We start from the raw sequence: 24,365 nt of genomic DNA, 5'->3' as shown, positions 1-24,365 counted from the left end.
TACTCAAGTATTGGATTGAAACACACAGTAACCAGTATTCTCAGACTCAAATAATTCATGAAGTTGTGTGGTACCAGGGTCAAATATTTGTCGATAAAGAATGAAATCTTAAGTTCAAAGGCGGTTTGATTCATACAGTATATACTGTATATGTAGAAAGTTACAATAGATTACAATAGGTAGGTGGATTTCAGTTATTTAGTGCTTATAATCATAAATTGTTTTCCCAATTTTGTCTCTAAGAAGCCTGATACTCTCAAATTCTTATAATTGTCTGGGTCTATGTCCATAAATCACAAAAGAATCAAAGCTAACGCTCCATAAAAGGTCATCATTTTTCCATCTATTATGTAACATTAAGAATGGTGTCCTGAGAGTGAGAAATTTGTCTGTAGAAATGGTTTCTTTCTAATGTTAGCCAGGAGGGTAAGGTGTCCATTATTAAGAACTAACTAGAATAATGTGTCTGATTTCCATGTTTTAAAATGTGTAAGTTTATCTTGTCAGTAAAGGTGGTATAATTTGTCTGGACTTGATGACAAATTGTTTTCATGTCTAGCTGATGCTTTTAGAAAAGTTATAGCTCACAGATTTTTGTGATTTGTTCTTATGCTAACTGTATATTTCCCTTACTGTTTATGGGCATATTAAACAATATTGAGATATCTGGCATTTCATAGATTTATTACCTTGGAGACTCAAATCTCTGCTAGTTCCTTAAACTCTTGTCACTGACATTTAAAGTTTTGTAATTCTTTCTCTTGAATATTGTTTTTCAGATTTACAATTGCAGAGTAGGTCTTGAGGAAATGCTTTTCAAAGTACAAACTACCTATCTACCTGTTCATTGGTTGTAAACAGGAATTTTTCTCATAAGAATTTTGACAAAAATACCAATCATATATACTACACATGTTTCAAGGAGTAACCTCTCATCAGCAGCATTATAATCAAATACATAGAAAGATATAAATCCAAAAATTAATTGTATAGTATATACAAGAAGTACTCTAAACCAAATCTGTCAAAATAGGAAGTCCAATCCATCACCCAGAGGTTCTACAATGTGCAGTATATTAGGAATGAAGACTCAATGTTTTGGGTATTTTGAAATTTGTAATACTTGTACTGCAAATTTTGATAAATTTGATTATTGCAATCTGATGTAATTTGAGGTCAGACAAGTCTGACTTTTGGGTTGGTAAACACCCTCAGGGACATTTGGTCCATAAGCTGTGGCATCGACTTAGTGGTTATAAAATACAAAAATGTTAATCGCATATACTGCAAATTTACTAAATTGATGACTCTAATATCATAGAATTTTGTTTCTTTTGTTTCTTACCAATTCTATATTTTCCATCTTGTTTTTTTTTTTGATATTGGACATTGACAGAGTCCTCAGTGAAGCACATACAAAATTTACGATGTCAGGAACCAAGTATGAATTAAACGAAGGGATTTGGGAAAAAAAGTTTTCAAACCTAAATTAGATCATAATTAAGAAACTGAATCCTTGCAAGAAGTTGATTATCATTTTTCTTCATTCTCAAATACTTAAAATTAAAAATTTAAACCATATTGACTGGTTGAATACAAGAATCAACATCTTGTGAAGAAAGTTTTGCATATTTCTTAGGATATGGATACTTCCGTGTTTTACTGAATATTTTCTATTTTACAGATTGGATCATCCTAACATAGTCAAACTGCTAGATGTATTTGAAGATAAATCTCATGTATATTTAATCATGGAATTGTAAGTATTTTCCTTTACAGTAAACAGTGAATTTTTGCGGTAGTTTAATTATTGCTTTTTTTATCGTGATAAGACCTGTTGCCGGAAAATGAAACAGTTAGGAGTATTTACTTCATAGAACATTATACATGTAATTATATTTGAGGAACGATCATGAATTCAAAACTGTACTTAAGTAGATCACTGAAACTGGAAAAAAAGAGAAAAATTGCACAAAAATTTCTTGGTTTTCAGTAGTTGTTTTCCAAAGGGTGTCAAAATTCTTGTTACTCACTTTAGGAGAAATTGAACTTGTTCTCTCATGAAGAATTAAAAAAAAAATAGATACTGTGTACCAGACCTTGAAAGCATTCTTTTGTATCATACTATCAGTGTTTAAGTCTAGGAATAGGCCACAAGGGGTCATGTTGGCCCAGAAACCTTGTAGAGCGGGCCTCATGTAGGAATTGGTGTCATTGTCAAAATATAACAGGCGCCAAGTTCCGTGTATAACATGCCGAAAAAGGAGACAAATAAAATTCAGAGAGGTTGTGGCAATCAGAAGATTTGACACGGTCTTTTGAGTACTTAAGTCACTAATGGCATAATTTTTTGATAAAAATAATTTGGCTAAGCAAAAATTTTGTTATGAAATTTGCAAAACACAGTGAAGTGGAAAGCAACTCTGATTGCAGTTTGTATGTGTATAAAGCATTTGTACTGTTAAACACTGTAGGTGTCTTTATAGGTGTTACCTTAAAAAATTCTAAAGTGTGTGATCTCCCTCTCAAAATTTTCTCAATGCCAGAAATTTGACGATTTATTACAATTTGAAGCAAAAAAATTCAGAATAAGACTGGAGAAATTTTGAATGTGGCTAAATCAGGCCAATAAGCAGTAGACTGTTGAAATTTTCATAAAATATCAGGAGGCTCCAATGAAAAGTGTGAAACTTAACACCTATATTTCTTGTAGTCACCGGCATACTAGGTCTACATTTTAAGGTAGCAATATGCAAAGGTAATGGCCCCAACCCACACAATATTGATTTGTTGCCTTCAGTCTGATGAAATTATTGTGGGTAACCTTGAAGTTGTGATATTATTTCATCAATTGTTATTGTACAAATAAATGATTTCATTTTGCCCAAAGCCTTCAGTGTTGTTTACAATTTGGTTATTTATTGGTTAGAAATACATGATAAATGACATTGGATTAGAGGTGACTGGATCAAATCTCATGAAGTTTAGCTTCTGAGTTCTGACTAACAAGATTAGGCTCATCAATCTTTTTAAACTGAAACTTTACAATTGTTGTTCCTTAAATTGATTTTTTATCATTATTGAGTTTTATATCAAACTCTACAAGTTGGAACAAGGCAATTATTGATGATTGCTGCTAAGCTGACTGGTGTGGTAACCTACCTTATGTGTTTATTTATAACCAAAGTAGAGTGGGACTAATTTGTAGTGCTTGTATGTTTTTTTTCAGTCTAAATTATTAAGATGTAATTTTACTTCATGAAAGCAATTCACACTTCACTTGTTCCTGCTGATGAACTCTGACTCTAACATCTGGGTTTTAAAGTACCAAATTTTTTCTTTAATATATTATCTATATGAATTAGATTTCATTGGATTTCTCAAACTTCTGAAGTGGGGAATAATAAAAGAGGCAAAGAATATTTAACGAAACAAAATAATGGCCAATGAACTCTGTCCTCTGGCATCACATGTTTTTTTCATTTCAGACTCAGGTTGTCAAATTTTGATTGAGGAAAAAAAAAAAGAAAAAGCAATTTCAAAATTTCAGTTTCTCAAACTCTTAATAAGAGTACTTTTGGATGATTTTGGAACACTTTTTAATGTGTTAATACATATTTTATATGTCTGTGTTACTAATTATTTGTCTTATTCTTTTTAGCACTGATTCTTGGCTAAATTTGTATTTTGCATTTGTCTTTATTTTGCCCATGAGTTGACTCAATTATTTATTTATAATATATATATTCCCAGACAATACTGTGTAATATCCCTTGATTTGTTAAAACTTTCTCATAGATTTTGCACTTCACACCATCAGACAAGAAAACATAATCTATTTATTCTGATCACAAAGAACTAGATATTGGCTTTCTGTTATGGGAATGATAAATTTACAATTAGTTCTACATATGGAGGAACAGTTGTGGAATCCCAGAAGAAAGCAGATCTAAGGTTTTCCCCAAAGACATATAAACAATAAGATAACAGAAAAAGTGAACAGCTTTAGTGTATAATAAGTTCAGAATTTCCAACTTTATAACCACTATAAATAGATTAACCTACATTGCCTGCCTGTTTTTATATGTTAATATCCAGAAATTTGTGCTTTGGGAGTTGGATGTACCAATGTATTACTGTGTTATATATTCATTGATTCTGAATGGTCTTCAGTCTTGACATTTAGTGCTAAAATGTTCTTCATATTTGGATCTACCTTTGTTCAATTTTAGATCAACTTGAGGCAGTAGGTTCCAGTGATCATATGCTTTCACCTTGCATCCATTGTTGGTTTTATAGCAAATGTTTATTTAAACTTTAATGTTTTGGTCAACTATACCACTAAATTACATGATGTAGAAGATGATTAAATCCAAATACATGTTATCCCTCCCACATTAGGGGGGAGACTTCCACAAAATTAATGAAAATTTAAAATATCCCACAGAAAAATTCATGGTAGGTTTTTGGTTAAAATTACTATATTTTCTTTGAAAAATGCTAAATAATTAAATTTTTACAACAAAAAATTCATGTCATTTCAGAGTAACCGGTGGTGAACTTTTTGATAGAATAGTAGAAAAGGGAAGTTATACAGAAAAAGATGCTAGTGATCTGATACGACAAGTTTTAGAAGCTGTAGACTATATGCATGAAAGAGGAGTAGTACATCGAGATTTAAAGGTAACAGTTACTGTAGGGATAGATCAATGCAAGGACCCTGCAATGAAGATAATGTAGGAATACTCACATTGCTCATTGTAGAGAAGAAGTTGGTGATGTCCACTTGAGTAGATGAAAGTAAATGAAATTTGGAAAAATAAGAATCAGTTTTTAGGAAATAGCAATATTGTTCCAAAAGCCTGTTTGTTCATTTACATTCAAGTAATAGCCTTTTATAGTTTTGATGAACAATTGGTGGGTTTAGTAAGGCGTAGGAATAAATTGTAACTGGGGTTTTCCAAAAAGACTTAGTCCTTTTGTAATTGACCTACATCAATTAGTATTAAAAAAGTTTGATAATGAAAGGACTATAAAAGTCATTTTAAGAGAGATAAAATCTTCAAATTCCTCCGATCATTGGGGTATTTTGTTACATACATGTACATATATTTGATTTCCCTTTCTGTATTTAATTTGAACTTCACTTCATGCAAAGTATATTCCTGTTCCAAAAAATTCTTAATATCTCTGTCATTATCTGTTCACTCAGATTTATGTTGATATTGGTGCCTTGCTGGTGAGGTGTGATAAAGAACTGATAATAATTTTACGACATGGGCCAATTTTATTCGATCTTGAGTTGATTTTCCTGTTTTGCTTGCCAAACCTGTTATTGTCCCTTTTGATAGATGTATTATCATTTAATAATAAAGACCAGTATGATGTAAAATATAAAGTCTATTATGATCATGATGTGTTGGAGGCTTTTTTATATACAAAGAGCAATATCTATCCTTTATATGGACATTTATTGTTAATGGCTGGTCTTTATAGTCTCTGTCTTGATTAAATCACAATATCAGCTCATTTTACATGGCTTATCAGGATTTTATGTCAGGTCTTCCTCCAAAATGAAATATTAAATGTCTATGATAGACTAGGGTTAGTGTGAGATAAAAGTGTTGTGATGATTTCAATGTAGTATTCTTGGCATTCATTGTTTTAGATTCTAAGATATCTCTTTTGACTAGTATGAAATCATTGGATGCTGCTTTGTTAGGCCATGTGTTGAAATGGCATGATATCGATGAATCACCTGAAATTGAGTTCAATGTCAGATAAAACTAATAATATCAAAGTGTTACGGTTTGTGTCATACCAATTTTTATACAACAGCAAACAATATTGGGAGCAATATAGGTTTCAGTTTGTCTATCTGTCCATCAGGTTATTTGTCTGATGTAACATCTCCTTCATTACTTGATTCTCATAAAACTTGATACAATGGTAGATCACTATATGGTGATGTTATTATAGTCAAGAATTTCTGTATAAAGTTGTGTAAAAAATATGGTTAATAAGAGTCAAGTATCACACACACTGCAGGGGATGTTTTACTGGAAGTCTTTATAAGGACAGTTCTTTACTTTCATTACTTTTTATGTAGATCTGTCTTAACAAAAAGCAATAAAATTCATTTAGCCAGTTTATAAGAACTTAACTGGCATACTTAGGAAATCATCTGTGCAGTTTGCTAATGGTGTAACAATATGTTGTTTTTTCCAATTCATATTATTGGATTGTTATACAAAATACAGATTGACCCCCTTTTCTGTAAGATAATTAAAATCAGTTTTCTCTGTGTTTTGGAAAGTCCTAAACTCATTTCTGTTAACTTCATTTATAGTAAACATTTGATGTAAGATATCACATAGTTAAATAGATTGGTTGTTACTAGTATCAGCTGAGAAAGAAAAAGCTTTCCATTAAAACTAGAACAAATTGAACTGAGGTTGTTGAATATAGGAAGCTGCATCTGAGTTTTTAGGGCCTCGATATGTCTTCTGAAAAATGTGTTGGAAAAATGATGAGGGGCATCGGCCTTATATTTGAAAAAGTGGTGCGACAAAATCTTATCTATAAGGGAAGAAGACCTTTGACATTGAAATCTTCCTCAATTTTGAATGGTCCCAGAATACATCTATTATACAGTGTATACAACTTTGACTAAATAGACAACAACTGTATTTTGACAGGAAATAAAAACAATATATGTATGAGGCTTAGAATCGTTGTAAAACATGAGGTTTGCAGAGCAGTTTTTTTCTGATTGTGCCGAATTCTTATATTTTGTTTATTTCTAGTTAATATACAGTTATTTTCTTTATACTGCAATCCTTATCATTTTTAATCAAGTTTTATTTTTATACGACATGTTTTACATTTCTTCCCTACTTGTTGCCCCTGATAGTGACTACAATAGACAGGTAGTTCATGCATGGGTAGGAAAGTAGGCGGGATGAAAGTGTTATATACTATCAGTGACCATATATCACCAATAAATATACAGTCAACGCTTTTTTGTTGCTCAAATAGAACAATTGCAGCACAATAACCAGTATCCTGATGATGACAATAAATTGAATAAATGTAACAGTGATGCCTGTCTTAACTGAACCCTGAATAAACCACAAATACCTGTTTAAACCAAACACCTGAAGACTCTTCTTATCAGTATTAATGCATTTAAGTGAACATTTGTACAAACCAAATATCATCAATCCAATAGAGGTTCAGTTTGGACTAATTTCAAGGTATATTTATAAACCATACCTGTTAACCCTCTCACTTTTTTAGGGGAGACCCCACAATCAATGAAATATTTAGAATCTTGCATTAAAATGTCTGATTTGTGGGAGGTTTTAGATAAAATTACTATATTTTCTGAGAAAAAATACTAGATAATTGAATTTTTAGTTAAAAAATTGTTTTTACATAAATATCTTCAACATGGGGCAGTGTCAGTTTGAGAGAATCTCCCTAATGAATTGTTCCAAAGGTTAACAGATATGCATTTACATCTCAACTTTTTATATTTCTAAAATTTGTTGTACACTGTCTGGTTTTGAGTTGGGATCCTATTTATTTCGTAGGATCCTATTTATTTCATAAGGCTCTTCAGTTTTTGAGCTTTCATATAATCATACTGATTATACGTTGATAAGGAATGATAGGTGTACCAGGGATCTGGTCATCTATTTAGTTAATCTCAGGAATGATATGTGTACCAGGGATCTGGTCATCTATTTAGTTAATCTCAGGAATGATATGTGTACCAGGGATCTGGTCATCTATTTAGTTAATCTCAGGAATGATATGTGTACCAGGGATCTGGTCATCTATTTAGTTAATGTGTACCAGGGATCTGGTCATCTATTTAATTAATCTCAGTACTTAGTTGTTGATATTAGATGAAATCAACATATTCTACACATGTTTAGATTGTCACTATCTTTGAACTCCATATTTTGAAACTAAATCACTTGTTTTTATTGCTATCTTCTTGTGATAGTTTACTCATGTTTTACAGCCAGAAAATTTGTTATATCACAGTCCAGAGGAAGATTCTAAAATCATGATCAGTGATTTTGGTTTATCTAAGACAGAAGAATCTGGTACTATGGCAACAGCTTGTGGAACACCAGGTTATGTTGGTAAGACTTTACTTTAATTAGATATATCGACACAAAGTGAAAGTTAGGCAACTATTTAAACTTTGTTATTGTTTAATTTACATTCCAAATATTGAAACTAAAACTTTTCATTTGATTTTACAGAAGTTAAACAAGCCTAATTATAGCTACATCTTGAGCATCTAAACTCAGACAAAATTATTTTAAATGATCTTCACAACTATACAAACAACATTTCATAGCTGGATCTGAAAAATATACCACCAAACTTCTTTCAAAACTTTTAACTTCTATACTCACAACTGTCAAAGAGGGTCTGCAGTCCTACCAAAACACTTGTTACTCCCATAGTGGTATTAATTCAATGTGGATCCTGAAAAATTTGAAAGATCTTTTGGAGACTATCAGTTCAAGACTTTTATCTGAATATAATAGCATTAAAACCTATGATTTTTCAACACTGTATACTTCTATTCCCCAGTTCAAATCCCGACTTAAAAACATTATATATCTTTGTTTTTCCAAAAAAGATGGTACACCTAGATACAAATACATAGTTCTTGGTAGAGATTCTTCATACTTTGTAAGAAATAATTCCAAATCATCTTCCAAATATACAAAGGAAGATGTTTACAAAATGCTTGATTTTTTAATCAACAACATATTTGTCCAGTGTGATGGAAGTGTTTTTCAACAAACAAACGGCATTCCAATGGGAACAAATTGTGCTCCTTTACTTGCTGACCTATCCCTTGACCGTTTTGTGGCTGACTTTATAGCTGATCTGATCTGAAAGAATATCATTTGGCTAGATCCTTTAATCTCAGTTTCCGCTATGTAGATGACGTATTATCTTTAAACAATCCTAATTTTGGGAATTGATACATCACATCTACCCCAAAGAACTTGAGATAAAGGATACTACAGACACTGAGAAGTCAGCCTCATATCTTGACCTACACTAAGAAATCTATAGTAAAGGAAAACTGTTGACCAAACTTTACGACAAACGTGATGACTTTTCATTCAAAATTGTCAACTTTCCTTTCATCTGTGGCAACATCCCTTAAGCACCTGCATATGGAGTATTCATATCACAACTCATACATTATGCCAGAGCTTGCCGAAACTATGCAGACTTTTTGTATCGCGCTAGAACTCTAACAAATAGGCTTCTGGAACAGGGTTATGTTGCTACAAGATTGAAGTCATCACTACAGAAGTTTTATGGTCGTCATCATGAACTCGTGGATCGTTATGGTGTATCCATCTGCACCATGAAAACTGATTTATTCAAAGGGTCATAGTTTTCCTTTCATTGTTTGTCTACCCCGGACTTGACTTTTTATGTGCAACTCGGCGGGTGTTTTTTGAAAAGCAGAGGACGCTTACCCTACCAGTGCACCTGGTCCATGATCCCATTTTTTAGTGGAGTCCGAATTGCCCATATGCTTTTGTTACTTTGTATGTATGATTTTAGTTACTTTATGTTCTTTGTTGTGTATGTCTGTTTTCCATGTCTGGTCTTTGGCCCTGGATTACATTCTTTTGATTACTGCTATAACCTTGGTTCCCTTGATTACTCTTTCACACAAATCTCATGTTATTTACATCTGAATTGAGCAAATAGAATTTATGACAGAGTTCACATGATATTTTAGTAAATCAATCCTTCTCACAAAATTCATGTGAGCTTTTTATGTGATTTTCCTGTTAAGTGAACTCACATGAAAAACAAGTTAATTTCATGTGAAGTTCACATCAGTTTCATATGAAGCTCAGTTCACATAGATTTCATGTGAACAAGATTTGCCTGTGTGCAGGCACAGGAAAAGTACTGTCAATATTGTATTGATGCTTAATAACTGCAAGGTCTATAATTCAGGAATTTTGTTGGGGTAAAATAGCTGCCAGCAAATGTATAATTTCATAGTTAAGGACTAGGTGCTTATTTTATGAATCTGACATATTTCACAAACCTTAAAATTGTTGCAGTGCCTTTGTAGATGAGTTACCTTCTGTAGATGCTACTTTTCCAGATATTGTTTCTATTAAAGGAGATTAAGCTGCTAACGATAAACTATCCCTCTATAAAAAATTAGTCCTTTACCTTGTTTTTTTAATGAAGAATCTTTAATATTAGTTTCTAATTTTTAGGTGAAATGTGAATATTTTCATGAAAGCTGTTGAAATTAAAAAAAAAAAGGAGTGGGTGTGTTGGAACCTGTTTAATCCCCTTAATCCTGTAGTCTATTGAAATTGTGATCTGAAATGATGTCCATGATTTTATATGTCCTTATGTTTTGCATTGAAATTAAATTAGCAATATATACCAGTATGTGTACTCCTTTAAGAATTTTATTTATAAAGGAAAGATTGATTTTGTATGATTTGTTCAGTTTTTATCCCTGAATTATTAATCAAGGAAATGTAGACATGTCATATTACACACCTGGCTAATCTTAAATTCATTAGTTTGTACTGTAGTCTATATTTTCTGAAATCCCTTTCATTCATGTTGAAGGAAGTTCTCTTATTCTTATCTTAACTTGCTGAAGATTTCTTCAAAATGATTTAATGGAGAATGTAATTTGTTATTAGATCAATATTTTATTAATCCAAGTTACATTGAACCTGCTCTATAGATTGTATCCACTTTCCAGAAGAAATACATTTCTTTTCAACTTGAATCTTTTACGTTCTTATTATGTGAACAACATTGTTAAAATTGGAAATTAGAATAGGTAGATATGACCTTGGATACATTTTCATTATATTTGCAAACAAAATTTTTTCTGTAGATCTTCCACTGTCAAGTAAATTAAGTGAACAATAATGAATTTACCATGACCAGTAGAATACTTGGCACATCCAACGATGATTGACTGATGATTTGACAATGACATAAATACAGTTGATATTCTATTTGTAATGTAGGATCTGATTTCCGATCTATTTGTAACGTAGGACTTCCAATTGAGAGATTCATAGACCGTGGCTATACCTATTGACTGTTAATGTTCCAACTCTTTCGTTTATTTCCAGCACCAGAAGTTTTAGCTCAGTTACCTTATGGAAAAGAAGTGGATTGTTGGTCAATAGGGGTTATAGCTTATATTTTGTAAGTTTATATTAGTTGTATTTTTGTGTCTCAAAAGTGGATTGGGCTTATCCTTGTCTGTCATATGTCATCCTATATTGGTCCATTTCTGTTTATGGATCATTCTGCGATTAATAGTTTGCTACAGGTGACATTTCTGTTATCAACACTTATAGTTACTCCTGTCAATCACATTTTCATGTTTATCAAAATTAAGTTCAAGCCTGACTTTGAGTTTTACCAGACAAGTGATATTATACACATACTGACTGCAGTTGAGAGTGATATTCTAGATAACCACGCAAAGGAAGAATATCTCCCTAGACTTAATTTGAGGGTGATATTCTTTGCTGAGTGTGGTGATCTAGTATACCACCCTCAACTGCAGGCAGTATGTGTAATCTGAATGTCATTATAAAGTTGTCTTAAATAAATTGTCTAAATGTTCCAATTTAGTATTCTTAAATAAATAGAACAATCTCACTCCTCTTTGCACCATATATGTGTCCTCTTTGTGCCCTAATTTACAAAAAGTTCTGAAAATGTCTTCATTTGCATTTTATTTTCCTTTTTTAACAAATTATTGTCTTGATGTTTTTGTTTGGGCAACAGTATAAAAAAATTGACAATGAATAGGAAAGGATAGGACAAATTTCTGGTTTGTTGTTGGAAGAGGAATGTATACTCAAGTATACCACCCTCCTGAATTTGCTGAGGAATGGTGGTATACCAGGATAATTTATCTTTGTAAACCACTGGAAAACGTAGGATTTTATATGAAGTATAATATATGTTAATACAAATTTTGGAATTTTGGTGTTAAATACTACAAGAAATCTATTGTGATATTACTTTTCATTTCTTAAACAATCTAAGACTAATGTAAAGAATTTCTAAACTGCTGTATTAAGTCCTAGTTATTAATTTGGTACTTTGAAATCCTTTATATCATGATGATACCTATTCTGTAATTAAGGGTTGTGAGTTAAAGTAAATGTCAATCATTCTACCCCCACCCCCTTTTCCCATCTGTTATTTAAATTTGGTGTGTGGCTTTATAATGAGGTATGTGATATAAACTTCCTGTTTTGTGGGATTTTGCTTATTTTCACTATATGGAATGATACAGAAATTTTTGTCATTAAAATTAAGTGATTTTGGATACTCTCCAGTATGAGTGAGGGTGATACCTAGATAATGCATGCAACTTCAAATAGTTTTTGAAAATCATAGTACAAAAAATGTGTAAGTTGCAAATATTTCCTATTGCTTAGAGAAATAATTTGGTACTACTTACTTTTTCACAGTAACTTAGCTGTATCTTAAGTAACTGTCTTTGTAAGAATCATGCAAAATCTGAAAAATGTGATACACCCCAAAAAAGGCTACATATTTTTATTTTTGTAATTAAGTTGTTTTATGGGTATATACTATGAAATGTGTTATTATTCATTCAAATCTGCCTGTTCTTAGAAGATAATCAACATTGAAAATCCAATAGATTCTATTGTATTTGGGTGTCATTCACAGAGTTATCTCCCTGAATTTTGAAATCTACAGTGCATTCTATATAAATTTTATCTCCTAAGAACACAGGTTATATGAAAAACTGAATGTTAATTTCTGTTTACTATGGCAATTCAAACAAAATAATCAAAAATAAAAATATGTAGGCTTTTTACCCATGAATCACATTTTGCATGACTCTTAGCTGGAGTGCTACTTAAGTGCATTGATAGATTTAGATTTGCTGCTGAATTTATTATATGATTAACATTTTTGTGTGCAGTAATCAGTGCATTTTCCAAGTGTTTCAAACAATAAAAAAATATTTCAAGAGGAAAGTAACTGTTTTTGATAATTGTATGAAAGGTTTTATGGTTTTTTAAGTTGTACTGAGTATCAAAATATCATTCATTGGTGATCCAGAATAGTTTTATAGGATCAGTATATCCCATTTAATGTTTTAAAATTTCTGTAAAAAGTTGCTTAGTGCCAAAATGCAGTACATGTTAATTATTTGTACATAGTAATGATTTTGGAAAAAATGCAGGTTATTTTTTGGTATAATGTAATACGTACATTTTGAATTTCCTGATCTGGATTTATAGCTCCTTTTCAAAGAAAAAGGATTTGAAGTTATCTGTAATCATCAAATCATCTTTCAATGGTAAATATTACATTTGAAATTATATATTGTAATTATTGTGCAATTCTTTCCACATTCTTCACATGCCACAATTCAGAACTTCTACCCTAAATTAGATATCATGTTTATATGAGATAATCTCCCTTAATTAGATAACATGTCTGTATGAGATAATCTCCCTAAATTAGATAACATGTCTTTATGAGATAATCTCCCAAAATTAGATAACATGTCTGTATGAGATAACCTCCCTAAATTAGATAACGTGTCTATATGAGATAATCTCCCTTAATTAGATAACATGTCTGTATGAGATAATCTCCCTTAATTAGATAACATGTCTATATGAGATAATCTCCCTTAATTAGATAACATGTCTGTATGAGATAATATCAAACATTGGTTGTTTTAAAAATACTGAAATCTTTATTTTCATGAATCAACAAATTTATGTATTCAAGTACCAGTTCATATAAAATTTAGACACAGTCTATAGTACAGGTGGTTCATGGTATAGAAAAAGCCACCAAACAAACAATGTTTTTTTTTGGTCTTCAGATGCTATATATCTAGGTAACATTAGTCTTTTCTGTATTCAGATCTGCAATTTTGAGAAAATCTTACTTCCATTTCACACTAATATCAACCAAATCTAAGCAAATCAAGAACAATAAGTCTTGCAAAGTGCAAATTTCATGTCCAGTCTACATAAATTTTATCTCAAAGGCACAACACCCAAATGAAAAACCAAGACTGATTATGTGGTCTGTAACTGATTCTGAATAGGAAATAAAAGTAAAATTGGTGGTTTTTTGCCATACATGAATCACCTCCTGTCTGATTTTTATAAAAACTGCTACTTAATAGGTAAAAGAGTCTGGTAATTACTGCTACATTGTATTTAATTAGGTTTGAACATGTAATTAATGCTTTCTGTTTAGATTATGTGGTTATCCTCCTTTCTATGATGAGAATGATTCGGTGTTGTTTCAACAGATATTAAAGGCAGAGTATGAGTTTGATTCTCCCTACTGGGATGATATATCAGAATCAGGTAAGATTCTTCGTACTGGGATGATATATCAGAATCAGGTAAGATTCTCTCTACTGGGATGATATATCAGAATCAGGTAAGTTTCTCCCTACCGCAATGATATATCAAAATCAGGTAAGATTCTCCCTACTGGGATGATATATCAGAATCAGGTAAGATTCTCTCTACTGGGATGTTTTAGCAGAATCAGATCATATTCTCTCTACTGGGATGATATATCAGAATCGGATAATTTCCCATTTCTGGTATGATATATCCGAAATTGGAAACTTAGAATTGTGATAGTTAGTATGTTTTAAGATGAAAAAAAAACTATAGACATAATTATTTATCATGCAAATTTCTTTATTAGTATTATAAAATATTTTTGTTTTTCCTTCCCCTATTCTCCCTTTGTAAGTCTGTAGCTGCCACTGGTTCATATTAATTTTTTGGTTATATAAGTAACACAATCTATTTGGTGTACAAGTAAAGACAAGTAAATGGCTCTATGCAGGAGTAACAAAGGGAAATTCAAAACAAGCTGAAGGTAAATATCCTGATGGATTCAACTGAGAATAAAACATTAATTTGTACACATTGGTACCAGTACCTTACACAATGCTGCAGTTCTGGTGTTGCAGTGCAATATTATGTGCAAAACTAAAACATGCATGAACATTGATTTATTTTCAAGAGTTACCTCCTTTCTAATATCAATTTTATACTGCTTTAAAGATAGACAAATTCCAATGATGAAAATGTACTGCAACAGATAAACAAGATTTTAATGCAATGGAGTAAATACCTTGCTTAGTTCATTTGAATTATTGTGAAAGTACTTATATTCGTGGATATCAGTTTTCATGGATTAGGGAACAAACACATTTCATGGATTCTTGAATTCGTGGTTTTGAGGTGTTTGGTATACACATTAATGGAAATCTCCTTTTCGTTGGGAACCAAATTTCGTGGTTTGGCCTACCCACGAAAACCAGGAAAATTGGTACCCCATGAACAATAGTCTTTCACATTATAAAGATATTAATTGCTCATTCTGTATATTTATATGTCACTAGGGACTAAGAATTCAATGTCACAAAACAATATGATGGTTGCTCTGGTATTGACTTGAACCTTAATTTTAAGAACATGAAGTAAACCAGAAATCAATATTTTATCATTGGTGACCATTTTAAAGGTTAAATAAAACTATAAATAAGGAGATGAATGTTATAAACAAATGCTTCAAAAGCATTTTTAATGAGAGAAAACAAGTTCCTCGGGTTTTTGCTCTTGTTGTGATTTAATGCACTGTTCCTTCCATAAACAACAAAACCAGTAGTAAAAAGTAAAAAATAGTATTCTGGCCTTGAATGATAGAGTGATGGGTTCATTCCTCGACTATGCCATTTTCTAGTACTTAAGATTACTTTCTAATTAAAAAACTAAGTACATGTCAACATTGTGGTTGAGACTTTTATGACATTGTCATTTTTGTAGCTAAGAATTAGCATAACAAAAGTCATGAAATCCACAACAAACAGTACAATGTACTAATAACTTTAACCTAGTATATATGTTAAGTCTATTCTTCCATGTTTACCATACATGCTATACATAACAAGATCAGTTCTGGTTTTTTTAAAACTCTTCCCTTAATAAGTAATGTACCAGAATTCATAAGTTTAAGGGATAAGCTGATAGATATCTTAGTAGAATAAATAAAAAGTATCCTTATATATGGTACTCGTATAATTTTTAATTACTGGTACATATAATAATGTAGTATCATTAGTGTGGAACTCTTCATTCATTTTTGTTGGAGAAATATTTTTTCATCTTGTACCCAATCATGAAACAATTTTGTTAATTGATCAGAAAGAGTTTTAAGATTAACTTCCGTCTTGACTACTAAAAGTTAAGCTGACTTTATTGTAAGAACAGTTAAACTTGCACTTATATTATGCTTTCAATTGAAATTTAGCCATGAATAAACAATTTTATGATTAATTAAATATTTCATGCTTCCTGGTTAAAATGTAATCAAGTTTTACATCATTTTTGAAAAATAAACTACTTATGTCTAACATGGTTTGGATTATGAGTTCTGACTTATTGAGTTTTACTGTATAAATCTCATCAAAGACATCAGTTCATTTGTTTGTGTTTGATGAACTACTGGTGTCCGATGATATTTTGACCCCACCCACTCTACCTCCCATCCAAAAAAAAGAAAGAAAAAAAATATTAACACCAAGATTATGATAACAAATAAGTTTCATTTATTGCTATGATATTTAATTACAGAGTCAATATTCCCAGGTCAGAATATTATATGGCACTGGTTTATCTTTACTTCATGTTTTATTTATTGTATAGGTTTTTTTTTATGATTATGAAGTAATATTGCCCCTTCACATTGTACTTTTATTTTTTATACTACAAGGGATGAATTTAAAGCTTTTTTTGCACCAATGCAATATAAGGTAATAATGAACCAAGCTAACATTTGGTTGCTTCCTGTAACTTTTTAATAGTGCAATGTATGATGCAATACAATATATATTAATATCATTTTCAGCAAAAGAATTCATTCGAAATTTAATGTGTAAAGATGCTAAGAAGAGGTTTTCTTGTAAAGAAGCTATAGCGTTTCCATGGTAAGTACCATTGAGTATATTAGTTTGTTAGGACGCTTACCCTACCGGTGCACCTGGTCCGTGCTCCCAGTTTTAGTGGAGTCGGAGTTGCTCATTTACTTTTGTTTCTTTGAATGTATTATTTTAGTTAGTTTATGTTCTTTATTGTGTTGGTCTGTTTTCCATGTCTGGTCTTTGTCCCTGGACCACATTTTCATTTCTGTTAGAATCTTGGTTCCTTTGATTACTCTTGTAAGAAAGGTAAGAAAATACTGAAAGGGAGGAGAATAATTGTGTTAAGAAGTTCAGAAAACAAGTAGGATATGAAGAAAATTATTTATTATTTATTATGGTATTTGCAAAGATAATTATTCCAGAGATATTTACCCACCATGAAACAATATGGGCAGTAATGCTGTCTGTCCTAACATCCATCTGTCACTGCCTATTTACATACTACACAGTTATTTTGATTCAACAATTTATAGGAGTTTTGTCTATTTAAAAGGAGTATGTGTACTTCAGTTTTCATTTTAATTAGGCAGTCTTGTCGTAATGTATGCATTCTATGTTCTGACGCTGAAGAAGTGCATGAAAATATGAAGCATATTATTATATAATTACACATGACGGTTCTTGGTAGATAGCTGAATTGAAGGATCTAACTTGTTTCTTAATCTTTTTTTATGTTTCCAGGATATCAGGAAACACTGCCTTAGATAAAGATATCCATGCCTCTGTTAGTGAAAATATTAAGAAAAATTTTGCAAAGACTAAGTGGAAGGTAGGTAATGCTATGATACAAATGAGTCGGATGTTAAGATGTAGGTTAAATCAAACTTACATGAAGTTTGAGGTATGATATTTATGATAAATGACTTCATGTGCAGTTATGGTGAAAAGAAAAATGAGATGTACGATGTACAATAGTCCTTTTTCACACTTCTGACTTAGACTGCATTTTTTAACATTTTTTGCAAAGCGAAGTAACTTTCTAACCGAACAGTCTGGTTTGAAATTTTATTGCAGCAATAGACAGCAGTAGACTTATAATTCTAAATCTCAAATTATTTTAGTCACAGTTAGTACTTACTTTTAAATAATTTATTTCAAATAATTGAGGTGTCTAATGAAGTGAAAATAGTAATCATTTCCAAGAAAAATGTTTACTGTTCCTTTGCCCAGTGAGACAGTCAATCAGGTTGTCAGGTGTTGGTGGATTACGTCCCTTTGAAAAATTACTAAAATGTTGTGCATACCATAAATATGAAAAAAAGACAATTGTTGTGCAGAGCAACTACTTTAAAGATTTCTACCTGGACAAAAATGAAATGTATGTGTAGTAAACCAAAGTTATGGAAATACTAACGAGACAACTACCCAGACAGCACATATCATTTGAAGAACATAACGAATGTTTAACTTTGAAACTTAAACACCATGTATTGCTTTGTGATATCAGGCTCATGATCAAATTCAAAATTTTCAACAAACAATTTATGAATGAAGCATGTTTTTGGTAATATTAAATTTTGTCAATTTCATATGTTATTCCATGATTGCCAAGTTGTCTGCTGTGTTTGGTTAGAAATGAATGATTTCACCCTAATGTCATTGTTGGTCATTAATGGGTCTTTGTGTCATTATTTTACTTTTTAGTACATTTTGAAGGAGTGTCATTGTTCTGTTACCGGTACTATGGATTTTATTACTTTCTTTGTTAGGGCCTTTCAGAGCTTACTTGAAGGTGTATTAACACTAATTGATAACCTTTTGGTGATCTCTATAAGTATTTACTATTCTTATAGGGGTTATACGATGGTGCATTTGTTGCATTCCTTTTTCTATTACACTGAACAGCATGCACTTAGATGTGTATACCTTGCTTCTTTTTATCTGGTTTGGATGTAACACATTTTTTAAAATGGTTGTTTTATTTATTTCTGTAGCAAGCCTTTAATGCAACAGCTGTGATCAGACAGATGAAGAAATTAGCAATGAACAAAGAGGACCATTCTCAGTCATCACACAGACAAACTGCATCTGCTGGTCTTCAGACCTAATACAGTGGTCTCCCCTAGGTAGAAACTTCTTTGTTGACAACAGCAGCAGATGACATGTCATTCCAGCTGAATCATATCAGCGTTTAATGTTTGACTGACTGTTATAAGTGTTTGGTGCATCGAGTGTTCTTGTGATTTACCAACTTGACCGGTTTTATTAGAGAATATGTTGTAAAGTCACAGAGTTATTTTTAGCTTGAACATCAAACATTTTGTTGGAGGAAAACATGTTGTTAAAAGGAGAATTCCATGAGTTCAGTGGAGATTAACTTGTAAAAGTCTTGAATTGTTTTGTACTTTATATTTGCTAGGAAACTGAATTTATTGTAAGACTTTGATATCGTCAGTTATTTTGTTTCCATTGTGGAGGCCATTGTACCAGATTTTGAATTTCATTTATATATCTCCAGTCGTTTTATATTGTTTATGTTAGCTTACTTGTAGATTTGGAAAATATGCTTTATTTGATTAGAAATGTGATCCTACATAACTGCTCTTTTCTTAAAACACAAATGATATATACTATTATTAATAAAAAAAAATTTGCTAATATATTGTAAAAGTTTGAAAATCTTACAAAATTCTTATTTTTAAATTTTTTTGGTTTGAAAGGAAAAAAAATTATTAACAGGTTAAATTTTAAGTATTCAAAAAATGTTATGTACCAGCTTCATTCCAAGATTTGAATTTGTCTATTGTTTAACATTATTATTTAGTGAACTTATTGTCCCATATGCATTTGATAATCAGTTATGACTTTCATTAGTTCCAAACAGAATAGTACAAAACTTAACCTTGTCTTAATATGACCTAATTCTCCTCTGCTTAAATATTGAACAGACAAGTTTCAGCCCCATGAAATAATTTCCTGTGCAGGTGTTCACCTAAATAGACAGAGTTCAAGCAAATTTCTTACAATCTTAGCTTTATTTTTCACTTGATACATGTAATGCGTAAGGTATTTCACTTACTTTTTTTAACTCTACAGAGGTTAGCATTCTAGTTTCGTAATGTAGCATTCAATTCATAAAAAAAAACTAAACATTTGAAAAGTCCCAAAATATATAAGGCAGCTTTCATTGTACATGAAGTCCCCCTTTTTAGGCCTGTTTTTCAGGGTACAGTGTACCTAAGTCTGCATAAGATAAAACTTTCAGGTGCCATATGCCTTTTCTGTCTCTTCTAGAAATAGATGTATCCTAACAATTTCAAGTCATTTTAAGAGCTTGAGTTTTTACTCTTTAAACCTATTTTCACAAAACACCAGAAATAAAATCCATATTAGAATTGTGCTTAACTGTTCTTTATTTCATTGAATTACAGTCAGTGATTAGTTACCAAAGAATCCTTGAATAGTTAAAAGCTTAATTATTTTAGTTTCTGAAGATTTGTTCAGTCAAGGACTTTTTTCTCACTTGTTTTTATTTTTGGAGTAAGAGTGAACAAGAATGAATTTGTCGTAACATTATGTTTACACCATCAGTTGTTGAGTTTTAAGAAAGAATGTGTATCATGTACAAGCCGTCATTCCTTTATTGCATTTAATGGACAAGTACTTGCGATAAGTACAGTTTGCAAGATTTTCAAGTTTTCATGAGAGAAGTTTTACATTTGTGACTACAATATACCTCACTGAGATTGCCACTGTTAATCATGGGTACTAGATTGAGTAGATTTAGAGAGTAATTCATGTATAAGTAGTGGTAGAAGTAGTGGTTGGTCCTGTCACCAAAGGTTTCCTGTAGAAGTACTTTATCTTGTAGATATCAGTTTTTGTTGTTTGTAAGTAATGACTTACAGTATTTTATGATCATAAATTAGACGTAATATTTTCATTTGCAATCAGATGAAATTGATTGATGAAGGATTAGAAATGGAGTTCCACTAATAAAGTGACTTTCTCGGTCACTAACTTGGATCAAAATTTTCTGAAAGTGTTATGGTTTATTTATCTAAATTTTGTGGCATTTTTGTCACTTCAGCTTTGAATGAAGTAGATTTTATTTCTCATTAATTTGTAACAATTATATTTGTGGTTTGATAGACATAGTACCAGTCACTATGATTTATGTTATAATCTTTCCAAATATGTCAAAGACTTTTATATTTCAACTTCCACTTTTTTACGTTTGGAATACTTGAACTGAAATGAATATTTTTTTTATTATAGCACTGTAAGATGGCCTATAGTTGTAATGCAGTACTATAAGATGGCCTATAGTTGTAAGCACTAAAAGATGGCCTATAGTAAGCACTATAAGATGGCCTATATTTGTAATGCATCTTGAAATTAATTATTGTTACATCATAGTTGAACACAAAAAACTAGCAATATACCAGCAAAATGCAAATAGTTTTAAGTTTTGGATTATATTGTTACACATTTACTATTAGCCTTTGTTAACTTTCTTGTTGCTAGTACATGTTATGCTGTATGATTACAAATTGTTGTAGTTTTAAGGCTTTGCCATTATGAATGGACATTTACTGTCGTCAGTTTAGCCTAACCAAGACTGTCTTGATTTCTGAATTTGCAGTTTAGTAGACTATTATTTTGTTATTAAAACTTGGTTGTGTTTTTAATGACATTGTGATATAAGTAAAACTTTTATTGATATATAAATTGAGAACAGTAAATGGCTGAACAAAAGCAATCTCTATAGCCATCTAAATAATTTACATTTAAACAGTACATGTACCAACAAGTATCAAGATATATGATTTTAAATGTTTTGATGAATTTTGCTTTTGATTATTCACAGTGATCAAATGATGCAATCAAAGTAAATCAATGCTAATTTTTAGGAGATATATTACCATGTATTTTTGTTGCCATTGAATGAATTAAATCTCTTGTTTGGAAATCACTTCTATCTATTTAGTTTACTTTTTTCTCATAAATGAATAGAAATCCATCTTTTTAAATCTCATTTTCCTGTTTTAGCATCATGAAAAGTCTTAAATCCAATTTGATTTTGTCAATGTCCTTGTAAATTTTGCATTTGCATTTAGCCATGACAAAGATAAAAGTATGAAACATATGTACTACAGCAGTAAATGAAAAAAAGCAATTTACATTACATCTTTCCTTGCTAAGGGTTGAAGTTGCATAAAGTCCTTTAAGGGGAATTTTCACACCAATGGTTGTTATGATCAACAACTAACAACCCATGACGAGGAAAGCGGTTCAATTTAATGTAGCTTTGACATGAACCAAGGGTGCTCTCTGTTATGCAATACATACCATTTATTTTGGTATTTTTCTTTTGACTTTTCTGCTATATATGTATATGACAGAAAGAATGGAACACAAATTTGTTTTTACCTGGAATCCAGGTCCATGATGGTACTACATAATAGAGTGCACCCAAAATTGTAGTAGGACCAGGTCACAATTGTTTATGCTTTCCATGTTGATTTTATCCTTGTTGATGTTGTTATATTGGACTATTTTGTCTGAAGACTCTATTAAAATTTGTACTTTACTTTATTATTTTCTAAATGTATATTTATTATTACTGCACTTTTCAACATAAATATTTTTATCAGCAGTATTTTTGCTATTGAATTATTCTCCTAAAAATTGAAATCCTGAGTGTTGTATGGAAATTTATGTGATAAACAGATTTGGAGCAACATGATGGAGACAATTGTTTATTATGGTGATACATAATACAAACAAGACATATGTCCTGCATGTACAAGGACTTACCTGTAAAACAAGTACTATCTTAAAAAAAAGATAACTAACGCATTTTCTCACTTTGTTCATTCCAAATTTTTTTGTGAAACTGTATTAACACTGTGCTGCGTTTAGTAGTTCAATTATTTTATTTGTTCAACAAGTAAGCTATTTCCAATTATTCAATATATTAAAGATTATACTTCAATGTATCAATGTGATTGAAAATATTCTTAACAACAATGCCCCTAATGGAACCTTGAATTTCACGGTTGCTATCACTTTTGTCCAATGAAATGCAAGGTTGTAAGCTCAATCGGTTACATTGCCATGATTAAGCATCATGGGTTTCACTTGATGTCAAAGAAAACTCAATACTGCATTGTTGAAAGGTCATGATAAGTTAAAAAGATTTGATTAGTCACAGTTGTAAAGGTTTGCATAAAGGTAAGAATTAGGATGGCAGAAGTTGCATTTGGTGGTTCTATACTACTTAATTACTGTTGTAGCCTATCAATATTTAAACTGGTAAATCTCTGAATTCATGAAATAAAAATGAGGAAAAACTAAGATAACAATCTCAACAGCAAAATAATGATAAAAAGTACAATAGGAAAGTATTGTGTAGTATTCAACAATTTCAACTCCAAGTAGGACCTGCTTTAAAAGGCAAGCTCTTTCATCTCTGCACAGACATGGTAACAAAATTGCACAAAACCATCCATTTATGAGCACTCTGACAATTACCAAAAATATCAGAACAGGCCATTTTAACCACCAAATACATTTCAGGCTTTTGGTGGAGGTATAAGAATACAGTAGAATTTTTGTATAAATGTTGTACCTACACCTAGTTTTAGGGTATACAGGAATTTTCTGGAATGCCTGCCCATGTACATGTATCTTGGATGATATAGTTTGAAAGGGAGATAATCCAACTTAAAACAGTTTTACATGTTTGAAGCTGTGGCTGGTGTGAGGAAAGGGAAGGAAAATTATGATCAAAAGTTTTAAAATTACATTTACATTGAAAATGCTAAATGTCTTTTCATTCAATATAAAGTACAATGTATAAATATCTTCAATTTTGGGGGAAATGTTTTTGCACATCGATGCATATGATGAAAGCATAAGGTACCAACTATTACCATGAGGGAGAAGGACCAGGGATTAAAAAAAAATATGTCCAATTTATACTTAAGAATTTTATTTAAAGGGAGATACATTGACTAAAGAAAATTACTTTGAAGTCTGGATATTATCCCAGTAAAATGTTAGTGTTCATAAAATACATTCTGCTTTACTGGGTATGTGAACATTTCTGAGACCAAAATCTTTATACTGAGATTTCATTATCTTGAAGAGTAATCAAGGGAACCAGACATGGAAAACAGACATACACAACAAAGAACATAAAGTAACTAAAATCATGCATACAAAGTAACAAAAGCAAATGAGCAACTCGGACTCTACTAAAACTGGGAGCATGGACCAGGTGCACCGGTAGGGTAAGTGCCCTCTGCTTTTCTAGAAACACCCGCTGAGTTGCTCATAAAAAGTC

General features: G+C 31.2%; 1 protein-coding gene across 1 annotated transcript in view; it reads left to right on the top strand.

Annotated features, from left to right (window-relative positions):
- Positions 1 to 22,676, top strand: part of LOC148627582 (calcium/calmodulin-dependent protein kinase type 1-like) — a 63,101-nt gene extending 40,425 nt beyond the window's left edge. Inside the window, exons 3-10 of the mRNA XM_088575391.1 lie at positions 1,685 to 1,759; positions 4,545 to 4,683; positions 8,033 to 8,156; positions 11,181 to 11,256; positions 14,326 to 14,438; positions 17,002 to 17,080; positions 17,756 to 17,843; positions 19,009 to 22,676. Coding sequence (XP_088431517.1) covers positions 1,685 to 1,759; positions 4,545 to 4,683; positions 8,033 to 8,156; positions 11,181 to 11,256; positions 14,326 to 14,438; positions 17,002 to 17,080; positions 17,756 to 17,843; positions 19,009 to 19,122 — 808 coding nt within the window. The 3' untranslated portion in view covers positions 19,123 to 22,676. The remainder of the gene's footprint in view (positions 1 to 1,684; positions 1,760 to 4,544; positions 4,684 to 8,032; positions 8,157 to 11,180; positions 11,257 to 14,325; positions 14,439 to 17,001; positions 17,081 to 17,755; positions 17,844 to 19,008) is intronic.
- The last annotated feature ends 1,689 nt before the right edge of the window (positions 22,677 to 24,365 follow it).

Source organism: Perna viridis, chromosome 1 (assembly GCF_037379345.1).
Source record: "Perna viridis isolate PV_CMFRI_1.1 ecotype Kerala chromosome 1, ASM3737934v1, whole genome shotgun sequence".
Taxonomy (NCBI): Eukaryota; Metazoa; Mollusca; class Bivalvia; order Mytilida; family Mytilidae; genus Perna; species Perna viridis.
Note: the sequence above shows the minus strand (reverse complement) of the source record. Positions and strands in the feature narration are given on the sequence as shown.